This window comes from Lynx rufus, unplaced genomic scaffold, assembly GCF_022079265.1.
Source record: "Lynx rufus isolate CCGP_SWC_20201006 ecotype Redwood Valley unplaced genomic scaffold, mLynRuf1.p SCAF_5, whole genome shotgun sequence".
NCBI classification, from domain to species: Eukaryota; Metazoa; Chordata; class Mammalia; order Carnivora; family Felidae; genus Lynx; species Lynx rufus.
Genome location: NW_025814867.1, coordinates 82,030,647 through 82,052,273, shown reverse-complemented (window position 1 = coordinate 82,052,273; position 21,627 = coordinate 82,030,647). Strand labels below are relative to the sequence as shown.

Below are 21,627 nucleotides of genomic sequence, written 5' to 3'. Positions count from 1 at the left end.
ATTTAAATGAAATATAAACCTCCCTAAGTTATGATTAGTTTGTTCATAACTAGAAAACAGTATTTCAGGGAAAAGACATGAAATTAGGGAAGCTGACATTGGACAAAGTTGGTGGAAAAGAGGTTGTGATACCATACTCCTACCTACAGAAAAAGGACACTTCAACAAATGCTCAACGCCTTGTTGAGTCTGACAGGGAAGATCACACTTATACCTTACTCCTTCCATTTTGCCACCAGTGAAAGAAACTACAGAGTGGGATGTGTTCAGATTTGAACACACTAAACCTTCTCCCTTCTTATGCCTCCGCCTGTGCACCAAATTCACTGAGAAAATATTTTAATATATATCAAAGACATTTGGAGGACATTCAAATGAAATAGTCAAATAAACAGACTTATTTGATTTGACAGAGTGATAAGATTGTCACCTCCAATCAGTTTAAAAGAGAATGACACAGGGGCACCTGGGTGGCTCGGTCAGTTAAGCGTCCGACTTCAGCTCAGGTCATGAGCTCACAGTCCATGAGTTCGAGCCCCACATCGGGCTCTGTGCTGACAGCTCAGAGCCTGGAGCCTGCTTCAGATTCTGTGTCTCCCTCTCTCTCTGCCCCTCCCCTGCTCATGCTCTGTCTCTGTCTCAAAAATAAACAAAAACATTAATTTTTAAGAGAATAACACATAGATCAATGGAATAAAATAGAGCCCAGGAATAAATCTGTGCATATATGTTCAATTAATCTATGACAAAGAAGCCAAGAATATATAGTGGGGAAAAGATAGTCTCTTCAGAAATGGTATTGGAAAACTAGACAGCTACATGCAAAAGAGAGAAACTAAACCATTTTCATATACCATATACAAAAATTAACTCAAATGGATTATAGACTTGAACATAAGACCTGAAACCATAAAACTCCTAGAAGAAAACATAAGCTCTTAGAAATGTTTTTTTTTTTTTGATTTGACATAAAAGTAAAGGTGACAAAAGCAAAAATAAACAAGTGGGACTACATCAAACTAAAATGCTTCTGCACAGCAAAGGAAACCATTAACAAAATGAAAAAGTAACCTACGGAATGGGAGAAAATATTTGCAAATCTGATATGAGGTGACTACCCAAAATACATAAAAAACTCATACAACACAACAGCAAAATACAATCTGATTTAAAAATGGGCAGAGTGGGGCACCTGGGTGGCTCAGTCGGTTAAGTGTCTGACTTCGGCTCAGGTCATGATCTCACTGTTCGTGAGTTTGAGCCCCGCGTCAGGCTCTGTGCTGACAGTTCAGAGCCTGAAGCCTGCTTCAGATTCTGTGTCTCCCTCTCCCTCTGTCCTTTTCCCGCTCATACTGTCTCTCTCTGCCTCTCAAAAAACAAATAAATGCTAAAAAAAAATTTTTTTTTAAATAAAAAAAAATAAATAAAAATGGGCAGAGTGCCTGGGTGGCTCAGTTAGTTAAACGTCTGACTTTGGTTCAGGTCATATCTCATGGTTTGTGAGTTCGAGACCCGCATCGGGCTCACTGCTCTCAGCACAGAGCCCACTTTGGATCCTCCTTCCCCCGTTTCTCTGCCCCTCCGCCACTCATTCTCTCATTCTCTCCCTCTCTCTCAAAAATAAATAAACTTTAAAAAAATGGGCAGAGGAACTGAATACACATTTTTCTAAAGAAGACATACAAATGGCTAACAGGAACCTGAAAAGGTGTTCAACATCACTAATCATGAGAAAAATGCAAATCAAAACCACAACAAAATATCACTTCACACCTGTTAGAATGACTATTATCAAAAAGACAAGAAATAATAACTGTTGGTGAGGATGTGGAGAAAAGGGAATGAACCCTCATGCACTGTTAGTGAGAACATAAACTGGAAACAGCCACTATGGAAAACAGTATGGAGGTTCCTCAAAAAATAAAAAAATAAGACTACCATGTGACCCAGCAATTCCACTTTTGGGTATTTATCTGAAAGAAGCAAAAAGCACTAACTCAAGAAGATATCTGCATCCCCATGTTCACTGCAGCATTATTTACAGAAGCTAAGACATGGAAATGACCTAAGTGTCATTCAACATACGAATGGATAAAGAAAACTGTGGTGTATATACAATTAATATTATCCAGCCATAAAAAATAAGGACATCTTGCCATCTGCAACAACATGGACAGACCTTGATGGCATTATGCTAAGTGAAATGAGTCAGAGAAAGACAAATACCATATGATCTCAATTATATAGAGAATCACTAAAAAAAAAAAAAAAAAAGCGCTCACAGATACAGAGAACTGACTGGGAGTTGTCAGAGGCAGAGGGTAAGGAGTGAGTAAAATGGGTGAAAGGGATCAAAAGGTACACACTTCCAGTTATAAAATAAATAAGCCTGATGACTACAGTTAGTAATATTGTATTACATATCTGAAAGTTGCTAAGAGAGTACATCTTAAAAGTTCTCATCATAAGAAAAAAAAAAAAACCTTGTGCCTATATATGGTGATGAACGTTAACTAGACTTATTGTGAACATTTTGTAATATACACAAATATGGAATCATTACGTTGTACACCTTCAACTAATATAATGTTATACATTAACTATATCTCAATATAAATGAATGAATGAATAAATGGTTAACTAATAAGTATCTGAAATAATATCTAAGTCCCAAATATCTAGTGGGTAAAGAGTTTATTTGAACTACTGATATATCACTGTAATTCACATGTCTCATAAGCAGAAAATCTCCATCATAAAATACTAGATTTCTGGACTGGCAGGACTGCCCACTAAATAGTAGTATGCTGTGTACCAGAGGTAAAAAGAGCTTATGTGAGTATTTAAGAAGGAACTTCAGATACTACAATGTAAGGCTATACATTTCATTATAGAAAACAGAGATGCCTTAAACATTTTTTTAAATGCAGTTAGTTGAAAGAAATTGAAGGAATGGCTGCTCTCATCTTGGTAGCCTCAACAATCCAAACACCAGTTTTCAAAAGATCAGGTGAGCCATACTTAACAGTTTCACATTCAATTCTTAATCTAATCCTTGTCTCCTGTTCATCATTCTCCAGTTTAAGGACACAAGGACCTCCGCCAACAAACACAAATACAGCTTACCTTTAAATTCTCACAGAATAAAACTGTTAAAAGTTTGCTTTTAAACTGTAGAAAAATTAATATGCTGTTATGATTTAATAGCTCATTAGAGAAGTTACCCTCAAAGATGTTACAGTTTTACTGTCCTTTAGAAAGTTAACCAATCTTATATTTAATTTTGACAATTGTATTTTGCATTCCTTTTTCAACTAACTATAAAAAAGCCTGCCCTCAAATTCTCTCATTAGCTCTTTGTCACTCTGCTAGTTTCTTAATTAATAAGTTAAATAAAATTTTGGCCTATGCCAACAACATTAAGAACTATGCTTTTACAAAAACAAGAATAGACACCAGTATTTAGTAATTGCATTTTAATGTAACCTTCTATTCGTGGGGTCACAAAATCAAATGCCTGCAGTAGCTAGGAAGATAGAATTTCTAACGTTGAATATCAAGACCAGCAGCTCTGTTGTAGCCATTTGAGTACCTGCCTAGCCACCTTTTTTTTTAAACCATTTTGTTGGGTCCTTGGGTGAGTTTACCCGCAATTCCAGTAATAGAGTTGTGAGTTAGTATTTCCTTTCATATTAGTTTTACCCTTCCTAAGCCTTTTTAAGAAAACCTCAAGAATAACTAAAAGCCGTAAAGATTAACCGGTCCTCAGAGCACTCTTAAAAGATCAGAATCACAGAATCAGAAATGCAGAGGTGGGGGCAACTCTCTCCCATATTAGGACTCCAAGTCTTTCTACATCTGGATATAGTATAACTTACTATAGACAGATGATATCAGTTCTCCTCTACTCCTCCAGAGCTCTTTGTTCAAAACATACCTAATTTATGACTGTTTACCTTCACTCCATCTTTTTGGCTTGACTTATTAAAACCCTCTGAGGCTCAGATCCAAGCATATATCCCCAAACATAAAGCCTGAGGCGAGAATAATTCCAGTAGGTACTTAATACGGTTGCTGAACTGAATTTTCATTTTCTTTATGACCAAGTCTTTTAATAACTTAAATGACTAACATGATAGGAAGAGATAACACAATAGGAGAAACAAACTAAATCACTCTGAATCTGCAACCTAACCAGTTTCCAGACCCAAAAGTAGAGGTTGGCTGGGCAACAGTTAGGAAGAAAATAAGTAGAGATGCCTCGTTGGTACTCTCCAATAACCCTTGCATTGCTGCAAAACTTCAATAAGAGTACAATAGAACCAGGGAGAGGACTATGGTCTAATTATGACTTACAGTGGTAGAACCACAAGGAAAACATCACCACACAGCAGTTTCCAGATAAGAAGAGAGAGAACCATTACTGGGTCAATGAAGGACTTGAGGTAAACTTCAGACATGCCAGGACATTCACCTTATTCCTAAACAAATGCCAAGAACTTACCGGATACCGGCATTTCAGAACACCAACTGTAGCATTAGAGTCGTTGATGGTTAGAGCCTAGAAAGTAACTTAAGGAAATGATCTTCAAACTTTAAGTGCAGAAAAATTACCTCAGGTCTAAAATGAGTCCAAACTGCCAGGAGAAACTATAGAAATTATAATACGTGTGAGATCCAGAAAGCTGCTTCTTTAGGAAGCAGCCCAGCTGATTCTGACAAAAATAGACCAAGGCCCACAATTTGAAATATGCTGTTATAAGAGAATGCCTATCTGATCTCTCACTTTACACATGGCAAAGATGAGACCAAGAGAAGCTAGTAATTCCAGCCTTGATTTTCTAGTTAGGCAAATAATACGAAGACAGCGTCACAAGATCTGACTTACACCCAGAAATTCAGGAGCTATGATTTGGTATCTGGTTCTCTGGTATATGGTCTTGACAAATGAAGAACTGTGTCTGGGATGGGCACGTCCACTGCAATCTGGGGCTGGAAGAACTTTGTAAGGAATTGGTGAATTTTCTTGGAAGGTAGTAGCAGAAATGTACAAATATGTTTCTTCTTCCTATATACTTGGTATTAAGTAGATACCTTTTATAATATTTGGTTCCAGGATTTATTTCAAAGCCATGAGTACAAACTACAGAGAAAGAATACGTTGCTGAAGATGCTTATTAAATACATTTGCTTGTATGCATATACATGATACCAGGATTTTCAACATGACTGCCCTTTATTACCTGTGTCATGGAGTTGGAGCCATTTCTCACTCTCTGAGAAGGGAGGAGTCCTGGGCCTGTGTTTCCTTTCTCTGTGCTCACCTTGCCCATGGTCCCTCCCATACACAGCTTCCTTGTAATGAAGCCCCGATTTCTGTGAAGACTTGGGTGAAAGTCGGTCTTGGTGTCTGGACTTTTTTTCCCAATTCTGAGTTCGATGGCTACTGTTAGCCTCCCAGTCATCAAATCCAGTACTCAAAAACACCTCACCACTGATCTTGGGAAGTGGAGGTCTCCGAAGTCTCTCATGATCAGACCGCTTCCTTTCACGCTGCTCAGAGTCAATTTGGGGACTGCCCCTCACTTTGCTTGAGCTACAGGATGACAGAAATTTCCCTGATGAACAGTAATCTTCTAGCTCTTCCAAGTTCTCCATTGGATGTTTGGGTTTCTCTTTCCTTTGCTTTACAGTGTTTCCATCACTTTGGAGTCTACAAGACCTTGAGACTCCAGAACCCAATTCCCTTGCCCTCCTTGACTGTGGCTGGTCTGAGTGGAAGTGGAGGGATGTGAAAAATAGAAATGTAGGTTAACTTAATGAGCATATGAACTCACCACACAGGAAAGACAGGGCCCATATTTTAAAATGGAGAAGACTAGTTTTTCAACAAACTGCAAAGAGGGGATGGGCATTTATTGGATTGGCCCAGGCATAGATGAAGGATTCTGGGTACACGGTCAAAAATTTAAAAGACTAAAATTATGTGAAATAACTTAAATCTGAAAGAAGAGCTTGATTATGATTATGGAGACTTAATACAGTACTTTAATATTTGCCAATAACAAAAGCCATGGCCATTAAATGTTAAATTCTATTTATAAAACCAATTTGGAAGTATTATGGGGGGAAAGTAGGGGTTGAGGGAGTCTCATAAAACAGAAAACAACCAAGCTTTGTGATAATTAAGGTTTCCAGGAAGAGGCTTTCAAATATTCTTATTGGAAATGATAATAAATCTCTATCAGAATGTTGCTAGTTTCCATTAGAGTCTGAGAAATGACCCAGTTTTTAGTATTCCCCTACTCTCTCTCCTTAGGTGGCCAAAACAAGTATTCCCAGCCATGCAGTTCAATGTGGAAGAAGATGGGGTAGAGAATTTTAAGTGAGTAAATGACCCTGTTATCTTTGGGTAACTCTGCTCCCAAACTTAACTTAAATTTTACAGAGGAAAAAATTAAAAATGGATGCCATAATAGAATACAGGAAAAGGAGTCCCTTCCATCCCTACATTCACTTCAAAAAATATGATATTGTATTCTTTCTATAAAAAGACAATATGTGCTAAATATACAAATCCCTGATGTAACACAGGGATTTCAGTAACAAATTTCAGTAACAGCACATAGAGGTGTGCTTTTGTCCAGTCTCATTCGGGCACAAGCCTATTGTGAAAATGAAGGAAGGGAATTACTATGCACTTTGCAGGGCATATTTAACATTGTCTAAGACCCTTAGTACATGTTGTAATAAAAATAAATCACGGGGCACCTGGGTGGCTTAGTTGATTAAAGCATCCAAACTCTTGATTTCTGCTCAGGTCACAATCTCACAGTTTGTGAGTTCGAGCCCTGCACTGAGCTCTGCACTGACAGTGCAGAGACTGCTTGGGATATTCTCTCTCTCTCTCTCTCTCTCTCTCTCTCTCCCTCTCTCTCTCCCCCCTCTCCCTCTTGGGCTTGCTCTCTCTCTCTCTCCCCCACTCTGTGCACTTTCTCTCTCTCTCAAAATAGATGAACTTAAAAAAAAACAGAAGAAAAGAAACCCTAGTTCCAAGAAAACTACTAAATTATCTAAGATTTGTTCCCTGCTGAAATTACTCACTTGCTGAATTGCATCTGAAACAGCTACCCCAATTTGATGGGATGTAGAGGAAACAAAGGACTATACATTTTCTTAGTTTTTAGGGTTTTTCTTTCATTTTGTTTTTGTTGTCTTAGCTTTGTTATTGTTAATCTAATAAAGGAACTGAGAAAGGGGAAATTTGTGCTAAATGTATCACTGACGCCATAACGCTTCTCAAAACCTTCAAATTGTTTCCTCTAGAGCTTTCCAGAAGAAAAGGAAATTTGCTTCAAAGATGATATCCAAATTAAAATCAGTCTTCTAAAATCATCTGAAGAATTTTTGATTAAATTTATTTTTTGCATAAAAGCAAAACTGAAACAGAACAATTACTCTCTATGGTAAAAAAGTATCTATAATTTTAGCAAACTATCATTTTAAGTGTGTCTTGACAACTGAGAATCAATTGACTACTGCTATGAATTATTAATATAAATTGACTAGCTACTTAAATGATAACCATATCCAGGGAACAATGGTTCAGTGTTAATACCAATGTTACCACAAAGGGCTGCATGAATGAAGTCGGCCTTCTAGCTCCCAAAAAACAAGGGTTCTGTTTGACATGGATATGTGAGGCTATGATTGTTCTTTTGGTGGTGGTTTTAATCCTTTCTGAAAAGTTAACTGATAATCAGTTTTACTTTAGTTGAATGTGTTTCAAGAGTTAGAACAGAGCTGTCACTATATTTTCACAGAGTTGATAGGAAAAAATATCTATTGTCTACTTCACTTGTGTTATCTTCAAACCTGGGAAAGAAAAAAGACTGGGGTGGGGACTGGGACTTGTATTTTTCTTGTGACCAAGTTATTTGGCAAATATAATTAAGTTCCTTAGAGCCAACACGTATGCATTTATATATACACATACATATGTATATGTATATACACACACACTTTATTTGTGTGCTTCCATGTTTGTCTTTCAAAATAAGATGATTTTTGTTTAGAAATGGAAGATACTGTCATACACACATTAACACTGATACATGTATGAACAGCAGTACTTTGGAGTTTAAGTCCTCACCAAAATTACATTATTTGATCTTCTCAACACCCATGTGAAGGATGTATTTTTAAACTCTCCATCGTACAGATGAGAGAAAGGCTTAATGTGATTATAGTAGATAACTTCTCAACATTACAAATGCTCTAAGGAAGGAATGAAACTTGAACCAAGGTCTTATGACTCCAAAGACCATGACTTAAAAGAGACTAATATGCCTGTAATACAGGTCAGTGGCTTTGAAAGAAAAACATGGATTCACAAATGAATAAGACATGCCATTTTAGTTGATATAAATCTGACAGATGTTTTAGATAATTTCAGATTTGCAGAAAACTATAAGTGATCATTTTTAAGATTTACACTGAAGCAAAATAAAAGCTGAAAAGAGGACCACTTCCATAATGATCTATTATAATTATTATATAAGTATGGCAAAAATCAATGTACACATAAAGATAGAGAAGTACAATTAAAGAATATCCCTATGTGTTGGGAAAAGACAACTGCAAAGAACCTAAGAATTACTTTGAGCATACGAGCCGGATTATGATGGGGTTTCTGTGGAACTCAACTCGGTCTAACTCAAAGGCAAATGAATGAGGATCACACATGTTCAGCAACATATAAACTCTCAACAACACAACTGAAAAGGAATTCCAATATTCACATACATATGCTCAGGAGGTCAAGACTTCATGATTTTAGTAAATGTTCCTGAAAAACCACTGAATTCTTAACATAGGTAGTCCCCTGCCCTCAAGAATGATAGCACTCTGATCAAAACAACCAGATTTGAGTCCCAATTCAAATTAGTGTAAAGTTTTAACAAAGGGAGGCTAAAATTAATACTTTAGTATACTTAATTACTTGCCATCCTAATGCTTTTCTAGACTTAATAGTTTTATTTTAAATAGTGACTTTTATTTGCAGTGAACATGATTCCAGAGCAGAATTAAAAATAAATAAAAAACACAAGAGCACATTTCTAAGGTTATAACTGAATATGAAGAATAAACTCTTCACGTTCTGGTTTCCAGCACAAAACTATAAGGCAATACTGTTTGTTTGTTTTTTAATTATGTGATACATGATTTCATTAGAAAAACAAGCATAATGAAAATGGTTATCAAGAAAGAGCTGAGCACTTTACTTATGGAAGGAGAGCACATCAAGCAATAGAGAGAGAATCAACCTGCCTACGAACTATGCCACAGAGCCGAGCTCTACTGGTAACAAATGTAGAACAATGTGGCTGGGCAAGATTGTACTCAACGGTAATAATCCTAACATCTGCATATGCATTCCTTTCATTCCACTCATCAAACACAAACACCTACTTACCTTTTACAATGAAATCACAGAGAAGTAATTGATAATTAGTTCACAAGAGACTTTAGTAACATGGACCTTAATGTCTTTACTTTCTAGAATCTGCTTTAGGTTTTCCTTACTTGTTATCCTAAGTGTGGTCTCCCAGCTGAACTGCAATCAATACGGACGCTAGAATTAGAGGAAATGTCTTTCCTTTGACAGATCTTTAAAAAGGATGGGACAATACTTGCAAATACTCATTTCCCAACACACTAGTAAGAGAAAGAATCACCAGCACCACAACCGCCACCACAAAGCACCAGCACCACACTGCAAAAGCAGGCACTACAGAAGAGAAATTCTGAAGGGGCTTTTCACCCTCAGGATTTTTTTCTTTATGGTAATCAAACAGCAAGAAAGCAAAATAGCAAGGACAAATAATGAACATGGAATCTTAAATTTTAATTTTGTCATCAACATACATACTCAGTGGCCTATGTTTAAAACACAAGAGCTTTGTTACCCAACTGATGTGTTGTGTACCATCTTCATTATTCATGGCACTCTGCTGCCTCGGACACTGTGCCCAGACTTCCTTGAGAAAGATCAAGCCCAGAGCCTCACCCCCATTTTCCACACCCCAATTTATGTGCTTAGAATGCAGTACAGCATTCTAAGCTGTAGAGTAGCAGCTCTAAGTGGCTGCAGCACGAAAGAATGCATGCCAAATCTTACAAAATGCCAGTTGTTTTAACAGCCATGAAAATGGCTCTGGTCATCCAACTAAAGAACAGACGAATTCAGATTCACATAGAATTTGGCCATAAATCCATATGGACCCTGAGGTCACTTTACAGACAAATTTAAAGGAGTGTCCTATGGTTGAGTCTAAGGATAGAGTAAGTCATAATGTAGTCATTGTTACCTCCATTTTCATAGTAGTAATTATCTCCATAAGCACTGGATCCAGAGGACTCTGGAAAGTGTTTCTTTCGCTTTTTCTCTTCCTGTAACTCCTTTTCTTGCAAAAGGCGAGCTATGTCCTGCAAATAAAGAGAGAATGCTAATAAATATTACCAGAGAACAAACAAACCTTTTACAATGAAACAAACTCCATCCAGTGGCCCCAAAGTCAATGGTTTGACACTCCACTGCCAGTCTCTTATGGACTCCATCCATAGCTTTCCAGACTTCATGGCATTAAGCTCATGCTATTCAAATACTCAGTGGAGTAGCACATGATCCAGATGAACAAGAAAGACTTTTTGGTTAATTGAAATTTAAACCTAACTCAATCTGGGACATACAAACCTAGTATTCCTAAAGCTGATTAAACAACAGAATTTTTAAAATTCTTATTTGTGGGCCCTTTTTCCAAGACGATGATTCACTAAGCCTGGATGGAAAAGAGTGCAGTAATCTATAAAACATTAAAATTGTATATACAATTTAATTTTGAAACTTTGAAAAAAATTATTTGGCTGATTTAGCTTTGCGTTAGAGCACCACTGAAAAAGACAAAATGGTCTTCCTCCTATCTCCCCCTTGCTTCTTCGCCAGGCAAGTTTTTACAGTTACTGAGTGATGAATAACATTCTGACCCTGCCCCCCCAGCCTATGATGGCAAAGGTATATGCAAATAACTAAAATACAATTAAATCATGAATGCCTCAATAAAAGAGTAAAAATGTCAATGTGAGTATAAAAGAGGCAAATCTTATTTCTGCTTACATGAATTAGTACAAGTCTTTGCATTTGGAATTACTGTTTCATAAAACATAATTTGAGAAAACAAACCTAAAAGAACTCATAAGCCCTTCTGAAGTCATTTTCAATTATTTTTTAATTAATCATATTAATCAAGTAGGCTTACTTTGGGTTAATGTGTAAAAAAAAAAAAAAAAACAAAAAACAAAAACAAAAAAAAAACCCCTCCATAATTAGAAGACCTTCTGGTAAATACATTCATTTGAATGAAAATTCACCATTATATTTCATCTTTCCCTTTTCTGTCATTCAAGCTCACCCACCTCTTGAAAATTTGAAACAATGAGCATAAGACAGAACACAGTTAAAGATCTCTATGCTAGAAAAAAGTAATTTTAATAAAAACATGTATTTACTGATTGCCTTCAAGGAACCAAACATTCTCCTAGAGTCCTCTGTAGAAAAACAGGATATATGATCAATATCTTCAAAGCCTTACCTATTTTTAGAAGCAAAACCATTAGCACGATTTAAGACCCTTTGAAAGGGGAGTGCTCTAAGAGAGGCATTATCACAAACCAGGTGCAATGGGGCCCAAAGGAGCCTAGCACATCTTCCCCAAGCACATGACAAATTACTAAACTATTGTGTTGAATTCCTTATGCTATTTTTTTGATTTATATGATTTTATATCAGGGTTACTTCTCCCTGAAAGTTTCCACTTCTTTTCCTCAATGGTGGGAAATGAGGAAATTTCAAAATGAGGAAATCTTCAGCACAAAATCAAGGAAATCTAAAAATGTGACTGTCAAATGACTATCAGAAAGGAAAAAAAAAAAGAAGGAAAGACATTCCATTAGATTGCTACACTTCTTTATCAACCAGTAATTAACAACTAATTCAGTAGGGAACTCTCAAGAGGTATCATCTCCAGAGGGGTATAAGACCAGAAAACAACATACCAGTTCTATGGATGCAAAAAACATCAATATAACTAAGATAAGAAGAAAGAAGAATTTTCTCAACCAGGCACCTTCCACTCCCTCCCCCTTTCTGGCCATACATGTATAATCTTATTTTTAAAGTGCAAAAACATAGGAAATTTTTTTAGTAGCTAAAATGTACTGCTATTTGAGCTATGCTCTAAATATTACCAACTTATATAAATACTTTTTTAGAACATGAAATTCTAATCACTTTCACACTAAATTAATTTTTAATGTAAACTGGTTACTAAGTTTATCCCTGAACAGTTCATATTATAAATGGCTTCAAACTGTTGGATTAGTGCCACAGACTTTTCATAAAATGGTCATGCTAATGTTTACTTAAGCAAAAAAAAAAAAAAAAGGTTTGCCCTAAAATAGTTGCACATTCACATATATTTGGACCTAGGTTCAGAGACACACATATACCTATAGATATTCACACACATACACATACACACACGCTTAAGAATTTCATTTAAAAATAAGTTAAACCAACTAAACACACATTCCTTAGCCTTATTAAATAACACTGACAAATGTTTATGCTATGACTAAAGAAAATGATCCCAATGGAATTAGTCCACTTTAATTACTTACAAACTCACACAGTCCAGTATTCCCAAAGGCTACAACCCTTTCTTCAACAGAGGCTTAGAGAGAAATGCAACTACTATATAGTCACAGTATGTAAAACAAGTTTTTTTTAAAAAAGGAAGAAAGGAATGAAGGGAGGGAAGGAGGAGGGAGGACAGAAGAATAAAAGAAAAAAGAGAAAGAGAAAGAGGAAGGGAGGGAAGAGGACTGGGGAGAGGAGGAAGGGGAAAGCTACCATGCTGGTAAGACTATCTCTCTCTTTCTGTAAACTTTTTGTTGTTGTTGGTTTAACTTTTCTACATCTGTCTCCCTGAATGGAAATGCTACTTTCCTTACATCTGTGCTCTGTTAAAAAGCACAATAAAATTATACCATAACAAAGTCAGAAATGCTAATTAACCCACACAGAGTTGTGTAACTCTACTCTTCATGTACAATGTTGTTCAGGAAAAATACTCTGTCCCAATAGGAAAGAGGCCCTGGATTCTATATCTGGTTGTTTGGGGAGTCAGAAACAACCAAAGAACTGACCCCAAAAATCTCTTAAAGAGATTTGGGTGAAAATCCAGAGAGGAATTTTCCACAGCCCTGCTGTCCAATAAGAACATATTAGCTAAGCAGACTCCATAAGAAAATAGAAGAGCACAGAGAGAAGAGAAGGGAAAAAAAAAAAAAAAAGAATTAGGTCAGTTCACGAGTAACAGGCAATGATGTTTTTTTCAAAAGTTGGCCAGAAAAATTCCCACTATTATCTCATCTCAGTGTCCTCTGTGAGGCACCGTGGACTAAAATAAACAAATATGTATTATCATACATTCTTCAATGACAAACTTTACTAATGCAAATTTTGTGCATTTAATATTAATACCATACCAGTCAGCTGAGAGCCCTATCTTCAGATAAGAAAACATCTCCACACGGTAGGCATATTCTGATCTAAAGCATCAGCTGAAAAGTCAAAGAGTCTGAATGGAGCTTTTAAGGCTAGTCTCACTAAATCTCCACAGCTGCACTTCCCATTCAGTCTCTGACAGCACTGGGGAATGGGACCATTTCTGTAGGTCAAACAACAGAGGGCAAGGTAGCTGGGAGATGTGTAAAAGCAAGAAAACTCTTGGCTCAGATCACACCAGACTGGAATACACTTGAGCCTGTTTATTTTTCCCCCTTTCTAATTTAGCACACATCTCCTTCTGTATAGAAATCAGAGCTGTTATAAGGGGCAGAATGGTGGGGAAACACTAGGCAAGAAAGCAAAAAGAAAAGAAATTGACTTAGTATGTAAGAAGCTAAGTTAATATGCACCAAAGGCATTAAACCTCATAACAGCCCTCTAGTGTATGTGCAATTATCATGACTTCTCCATTTCGGAACCTAAGGTTCTACCTGGGTAAGTAAAATGCTGAAAGCCACAGCTAGACATTAAAGAGCTAAGATTCAAACTCAGAGCAGCCTAACTCGAAAATCTCCATGTTTTCTGTTGTGTCACAGGACATCCGTGTCAGAAGCAGTCAGTCAGGGAACCTGAACTGTACAGATATTTCTCGGTCATCTTATTATAGCTGGAGACCAGTCACTGACTTCCTCAAGTCTTAATTTCTTCATCTGAAGAACAGAGTCAATCACTACACTGCTTACTTTATACAGTATTACCACGAAACTATTTATTGTGATTGCTGTTTAGATTCTACACGCCTAAATAAAGTGCTTTGGTTTCTCTTTCTATCCTGTTTTTCTTGAATGGGGGGGGAAATCACAGGACACCAGTAGCATTTATAAGAAGCCAACTTCATTACTCTGTTATTTTTTAAAATAGAAGCTTTCCTGTTCAGAAAATATAATCACTTCTTTCAGTTCCCAATTTCATCCCCAAAGCTAAGTCTTGACTACACAGAGTAACACATCCTGCAGGAAGAAAGAGTTCCTGTGTTGATAACAGGAAGGATAAAAAGCAAATCCTAATGCTTACTTGCAGTTCTGATTATCACATGATCATGGTTTGTTTCTTAAAGAAACAGCTAAATACACACATAGCAGATGTCTCCCGCTCACCTGGCACTGAACAAGGAGTCTTAGAGGGACAAGGATGGCTCAGTGGGAGCAGCAGTATATGCAGGCTGCTTGACTGATGGTCCTCATCCCATCTATTTAACAGGGTGATTCCGTGTGCTGGTTTACCCAAGGCAGGCCCAGCTTATGTAATTATTAATAGTCCCCCCTTGAACCTAGAAGAATATGTGAGTATACATACAATAAATCATATGGCCATCCTCCTATTAAAACTCTAAATCATTTTCTTCAGTCTGTGGCCAAGAACAGCACAGCTGGTTTGAAAGAAGAAAAGAATCAATACATGCTGAAAAGGAATTGTTTGTAAGAAAGGCTAAAAGTGTAAAACAAAGGAAATAGTTAAATGCAAATTCAAGTCTCCTTACCAAAAAACACTGCTGCTACTTGTAGTCATTTTCAACTTTAAAAACAATACAATTTAAAAATATATACAGAATTAAACTGATTACTTCCTTGAGGCAGCGCATCACAGAAGAATGAAGCCATGAACAGCAAAGAGTGAGAGCACTGGTGGCCCCTGGCCTCTCACGATTGACACGCCCTGACTTGTGTTCAGACCACACACAGGTCTGCTCTCCCTCTCTCAAGACTGCACAAATAACCCACAAACAAACACCCTGTATGGTTTGAATAGTGCCCCCCAAAAAGTAATTTCTACTAAGAACCTCAGAATATGACCTTATTCAAAAATAGGGTCTTTACAGATGTAATTAGTTAAGAGAAAATCATACTAGATGAGGGTGGGTCCCCAATCCAATGACTGGTTTCCTTTTAAGAAAACAAGAGGACACAAAGACACGGGAAGAAGGCCATCTGACCACAGAGTCAGAGACTGAAGTGATCCAGTGACACTCTAAGAAATGCCAATGATTGTCAGGAACCAGCAGAAGCTAGGGAGAGGCAAAGAAGCATCTTTCCCAATAGGCAGCAGGGACCCACCAAAACCTTGATTTTGGATTCCTGGCCTCCAGAACTGTGAGAGATTCTGTTTCTGCTGTTTTAACCACTTCAAGTCTGTGGTAATTGTTAAAGCAGCCCAAGAAAACTAATTCACCTCTTACGTTGAATTAGCATCATCTTTAAGAAGAGTTCACTTAGGTTATCGAGGGGCAATAAACAGTGGTCCATGGAGGGCAACACTTGGACTGTGCACCACCAAAGAGGAGAGTTCTGCTGCCCATCCGGCAACCCTGCATTGAGTCCATGAATACAGAAGGCAGCCCTTCCTCAGGGCTGGGGTGGAGGGGCATTATCTTAGTCGTACCTCATCTTTCTTCTCCTGAATGCGTCGTCTCTCGGCCTCAATAGCCAGCTTCTCCTGGATTTCCTGAGCAATTTCACAGTCTTGTTGTTCACTAAAAAACAAAGGTGAAAGTAGTATGAATAAATAATAAATAAATTTTCTTAAAAATACAATTTACTGAATACTATGAACCCGTGCAAATCTTTATCTCACTTAATCCTCACAATAATGATGCAAAGAGGTGGATATTGTCACATGTTACAGATAAAAAAGCTGGGGTCCAGAGTAGTGACAGCATTTCCCTAAGAGCACAGAGAACACAAGTGGCAGAACCAGAATCTGATCCCCAGACACTACAATGGAAACTCCCAGGCCTTTTCTAAATTCTCTTATCACCTCACCATACTGGGGCCACTCCACAGACAGGCATGCTTTCTCAAGATCTTACAAAGGAAACGTAAACTATCAGATTAATGTCCACAGATATACAAATCACTAGATGTCACTCTGGTCTCCTAGAAGTGATGGTATGACTTTAAAATGATTTTTATAAGTGTTTAAATTAGATGTATTTTTCAGTTTCACAAATACTTAAAATACCGTGCAGCTTCAGTTCCCAGTAGACATCTCTCTGGCTGGTGCCAGTTTTCTTAAAACTCAGATCCCTGAGAAACGCGAATGCTGCAATACTGCTGCTACCATAGTTTGCCTTGTTTTGGCATTCATGTACTGAACAGGGACTTAAATTTAACACCTGCTATAGTACAGACACCATGCTCAGACACTGAGGATACAAACATGAGTAAATCTTCACTTTGCAGTCAAGGCTCACAATCCTTTTTGGAAGAAGAACCAAGAGGATGATTTTGGTGGGCAAAATAGATCACCTCTAAAACAGCAATGCAAACAAAAAAGAAGAACTGGATATCTCAGAGATGGGTACAAGTGCATGTCTTCTAGATTCAGGTCAAGAAAAGTCAATAGGCAGCTTCAAACTCCAGAACCTGATACCTCTGGAAAGCCAAACTTCACACACAACTGTTAGCTAGGAAGGATGACCATAAACATGCTTAGGGTTTACGACTTAAGAAGAGGTTGGAATGAAATTACAGTTGTGACTTACAGAGGGAGTTTTCTTGCTAAACAAACATTCTCATTCTCCCTCTCATTCTCTCTCTACCGAGTGAACTTAAAACTCTCAATGAATCTCATTCTTGGTTGGCTATTCCATGTTTAACAAACAGCATTTTGTAAACTGGAAAGTGTTGGGGAGGGCAATAATCTGAACTGTGATTAAGGAATTAAAGCCCATACTTTCTCTTCCAACAAAACTGAGAGGCAGAAATTATCCTCATTTGTATACAGAAACGGTCACTTCCAACATGCTTGGAGACAGGCAGGTACAGGTGGACAGAGACGCGGCTGTGTACGCACGTGTTATGCTGATACAAAACAGAAAGGAAGGAAGAGGAAGTAAGAGAGCACAAGTAAGGGATGGCAAGACTCTCCTAGAATCAGTAGGAAAAACACTGGACAAGGTAGCTGCAGACCTGATGTCTGGTCCTGCCACTGAGAGTCAGTGAGCCATGCCCTCTCTTGTCAATTTATCAGCTATAAAAGTATTTGGACTTAATGACTTAATCTTATAGGTCTAATATTTTAGAACTCTTAACCATTCAAACCAAAGAATTGAAAAGAAACAAAATCTACTCAAAACAATTTTTATTTATATATCCTCTTTTCATTCACTTACTTCTAATAATTAAGAATCATACACAAAATCATGTTCCTAGTTTTCAAAGACTTCTCTAGTTGGATCTCTCAAACTCAGGTAAAATCTGTACAGGAGTTAGCAAATATTAATTACATGCAAGATAATAATAGATGGGAAAAAGAAGAAGCCCAGCAGAGAAGGCAAATCCAAATGAAATGTTAAAGGTTACAAGTGACACAGATGTCCTCCCTAGTACAGAAAATAAAGAAATGAGGTTTAAGCTGAGGATAATCACTTCCAATCATATTTCCATGAAGGACAAGATCGAGTTCACGCAGACAATTACACAAAATCCCGAGGAAGCAAAATCACGTGAGAAAGGGGTAGTCAACAATGGGCAAGCCTGATAGTGGACAGGGGCCCCAGGATGCAGAGTGAGTAAGAGCTTCCAGTTCATTAATATTCACAGCATTTCATCCAGCCAGTGAGGTGCAACTGTCAAAACTGCTAGCGTGTGACAATCAGAACAACTTCCTTTGTAACCACTTATTTCAGCTAGGAGTACCTCCAAAAGCCTGAAGTCCCAGGCAGAAATAGAATATCTGGCTCTACTCTAATTTAAGACCTATAATCCATTACTCTCTGAATCCTCATTTATATTTAGAGTTTTATCTCAATAATCTCTGAATAATCTCATTATACTATCATTACCCTAATTCAGGGTCTTAAACTTCTGCACCAGCCTCAGAACTGCTCTTGATAGCAAAGCACTGTGAATAATGTAAAAGGCAATGATTTAGAACTCTAGAATACTCTAGCTCTGGCTCTTATCTTTTTGTTTTGTTTTCTGGGGGTGTTTTGTTTTGTTTATTTATTTTGAGAGAGACAGAGAGAACAGAGGAGGGACAGAGAGAGGGGGGGAAAGAGAGAATCCCAAGCAGGCTCCACACTGTCAGTGCAGAGGCTGATGTGGGGCTCGAATTTACAAACCTGTGAGATCATGACCTACCTGAAATGAAATCAAGAGCTGGAGGGTTGAGCCACCCAGGCGCCCCTCTGGCTCTCATCTTAACTCTGGTTATGACCCCAAACCTCCACACCTCTCAAATCTCTCTCTTCTTATTCCATGAGCATTACCCTCCAATCAAGCCTTGTCATCTCTTAATTTGACCACTTCAAAGCTGTCTTCAATCTTGTCCCCTACAATCCTTTATCTACCCATCCCCCAGAGTAGATCCCAAAATGAAAATCTAAAACTCTTTCAATGGTTCTCTGTTTATAATATAACATCTACAAAATCTAAATTCCTAAAAGCCTAACTTTTGGTCCAGTTTTTGACTACTTTTCTGGCCTCATGCCCTAACCCATGCCCTTAATCACACACTACACTCCAGCAATACTGAACATCTTGTAGCTACCATGAGATTCCAGGTTCTTTAACCTCTTCCCTTCCCTATTACTCCCTCTGGCTAGAATGGTTTCCTTCAGCTAGCACTATGAACTTCTAATTTAACCATCAAGGCTCAGATTAAATACATCACCTGTGTTAGAATGGTTTTCCCAGTCTCTCCTTTCTTCACTGGCATTAAATGTATTATTTAATTCTCTGTGGCTTACACCAGTCTCTGTAGATTTCAAAAGCCTCAGAGTTTTATTCTGAGGCTCTTAAAGGCAACAGCTATATTTTGTTCCTATCTGTGGTCTCCAGCGCCTTTCATGGTGACAGGTATAGCAAGAGTCAGTAAGAGTGTTTATTTACAAAATAAGGAAGCTGAACAAAAGGATGACTAAAGTTCTCTATACAAATAATAAACCAGAAAGGCAAACCCTTCCTCAAAGACAGCAAAAATGATAGGCTTTCCTGTTTATTTGAACATGAACTATAGTAAACTGTGGGGGCCCTTTACTTCTCCCTCTACCCTTTCCCCTCAAAACAATACCTTGTGGCTAAATCCACCATTTAGATATAGGGGATTACACAGAGATTTAGATACAGGGGTCACTCTCAAATAAGAAATGCACCCTCTGAGCTTTTAAAACAGTGGGAAAAAGTAAGTCATTGTGCTGGAAGAGACCTTGGATATGATCTTTCCTTTTACCGAACTATTACAGGAGGAGACTGAGGAAAGAATGTCTGTCAGATGCTGAAGTTATAAAGAGAACTGAGTGTATATTTCAGAGCTTTCCAGAAGATCCTGCCTCTCCCTGAAAGCAAAAGAGGTTCAAGGAAAATAAGAGCAGCAAACATCAACCACGCAAGAGTAAAGGAATCCAATACAACTCATAAAGTTCTTTGATATCCAGTATTTCACTGGATCCCCCAACCAACCTATGAGGCAAAGGGAACAGAGATTATTTTCCATGTGCTATAGGGAAGGAATACAGACTCAGAGAGGTGGATCGAAATGCTCAAAGTCCAACAGTTAAACGTGCCGAGAGTCATACCAGAATCCACTTGTCCCCAAACCTATGAAGTATTCCAACAACAACAAAAATTTCAGACCAAAGAAAACTGTGGGCTAGCCACTATAGGATTTGTAATCTAACAGTGACAGGCATGAGAGGGACAGACACACAGTCTTCTTCCCTGCCCTGGTTGCTGGCTCCACAGAGAAAACCAGTCCCAGCATGCCTCCCGCCCACCCCCAAATCCTCACAGGTCTTTGTAGCGCTTCTGGAGCTGAGCCTGAGCTTTCAGATCTTCCTCCTGAAGCTGCTTAGCCACCTGGAGATCATGCTGGACCAAACGGTTCCGCTGAATATTCGAGGCCAAATGATGTTCAACTGGATGGAGAGATTGAAGAGAGGAATCACAATGTTTCGTCTGGTTAATAATACGCCTCAGGATAACTTAAGAAGGGTTTTTCCATTAAAAAGAGCTTCACATCCATGACTTCATTTTATGCTTTCAATAATGCTATATAACAGGCAGCAAAGGAATTATTCCTCTTCTCTTTCCATTAAGTAAAATGAGAATCAAAAAGGTTAAGTAACTTGCCCCTGGTCACATGGCAAAACAGCAGCAGTGACAGGATTTCCACACCAATACTCTAAAACCAAGGCCAGGGCTCCTTCTGCTCCACAAGCTGTCACTCTATTTATAAACATTTTCAATACTTACTTTTTATATTGACACATGAATTAATGATTCCCAAATTACATATTTGCAAATACGTACTTCTGTGTAACACACATAACTTAGGTTTAGTTTCCATAATTACCTACATAAATATTGAGAAAAGGCCACAACCTAGATACTTCCAATGTCTGCAAAGATGTTCAGGCCCCTCTTCTAGGGGAAGAACAGATGCCAGATAGTATCTCCCTCCTAACAATACTAAGGCAAGGGAAAGGTTCACGCGCCGCTTTTCCTCCCATATACCCAAAGTCTCCTAATCCCTGGCAGCTGTCACATCTTAAAATACCCAGAACTTCATTTTCCACCAAGGTGGCACTTGCCTAGATAAATCCCTCAGGACTGATGGAAAGTAGGCCTGGTGACTCTGTTCTCTCTCCCTGCCTCACCCAAAGAAACCTGCCTCAAGCTACTACTAAAAAAGAAAACAGAAGGAACATAATGAGGGCCATTACTCACTCTCTTGTTCTTGCAGGCTGTGGGCCAGGGTGTGGTCCTCTAAGACAGCAAAATCTCGGCACACTGCAGAGGATGAAGGAGGAAAAGCAGACAAGAAGGTTCAATGGTAGTATTTTAATATGTTAAAAAAAAGAATTTTGTTTACTTCAAAAATCAATTCTACTATTTTAGGATTATCAGCTTTATAACATGCAGTGCAAAATAGTGACTAGTTAATACAAAGTCTTCATTCACAAACATCCACAGTACCTGCTCAGTGCCAAGCACAGG

General features: G+C 38.0%; 1 protein-coding gene across 3 annotated transcripts in view; it reads right to left on the bottom strand.

The window, feature by feature from the left end:
- Positions 1–21,627, bottom strand: part of CCDC50 (coiled-coil domain containing 50) — an 81,987-nt gene that overhangs the window by 12,480 nt on the left and 47,880 nt on the right. For 2 of the 3 annotated variants that reach the window (XM_047098801.1, XM_047098802.1), the window contains exons 2-5: positions 21,358–21,420; positions 20,420–20,546; positions 16,070–16,160; positions 10,371–10,488 (exon numbers count right to left, since the gene is read on the bottom strand). In XM_047098801.1, the coding sequence (XP_046954757.1) occupies positions 10,371–10,488; positions 16,070–16,160; positions 20,420–20,546; positions 21,358–21,420 (399 nt within the window). Of the gene's footprint in view, positions 1–5,243; positions 5,772–10,370; positions 10,489–16,069; positions 16,161–20,419; positions 20,547–21,357; positions 21,421–21,627 lie in introns of all 3 variants that reach the window. The other variant, XM_047098803.1, reaches the window with a different exon arrangement.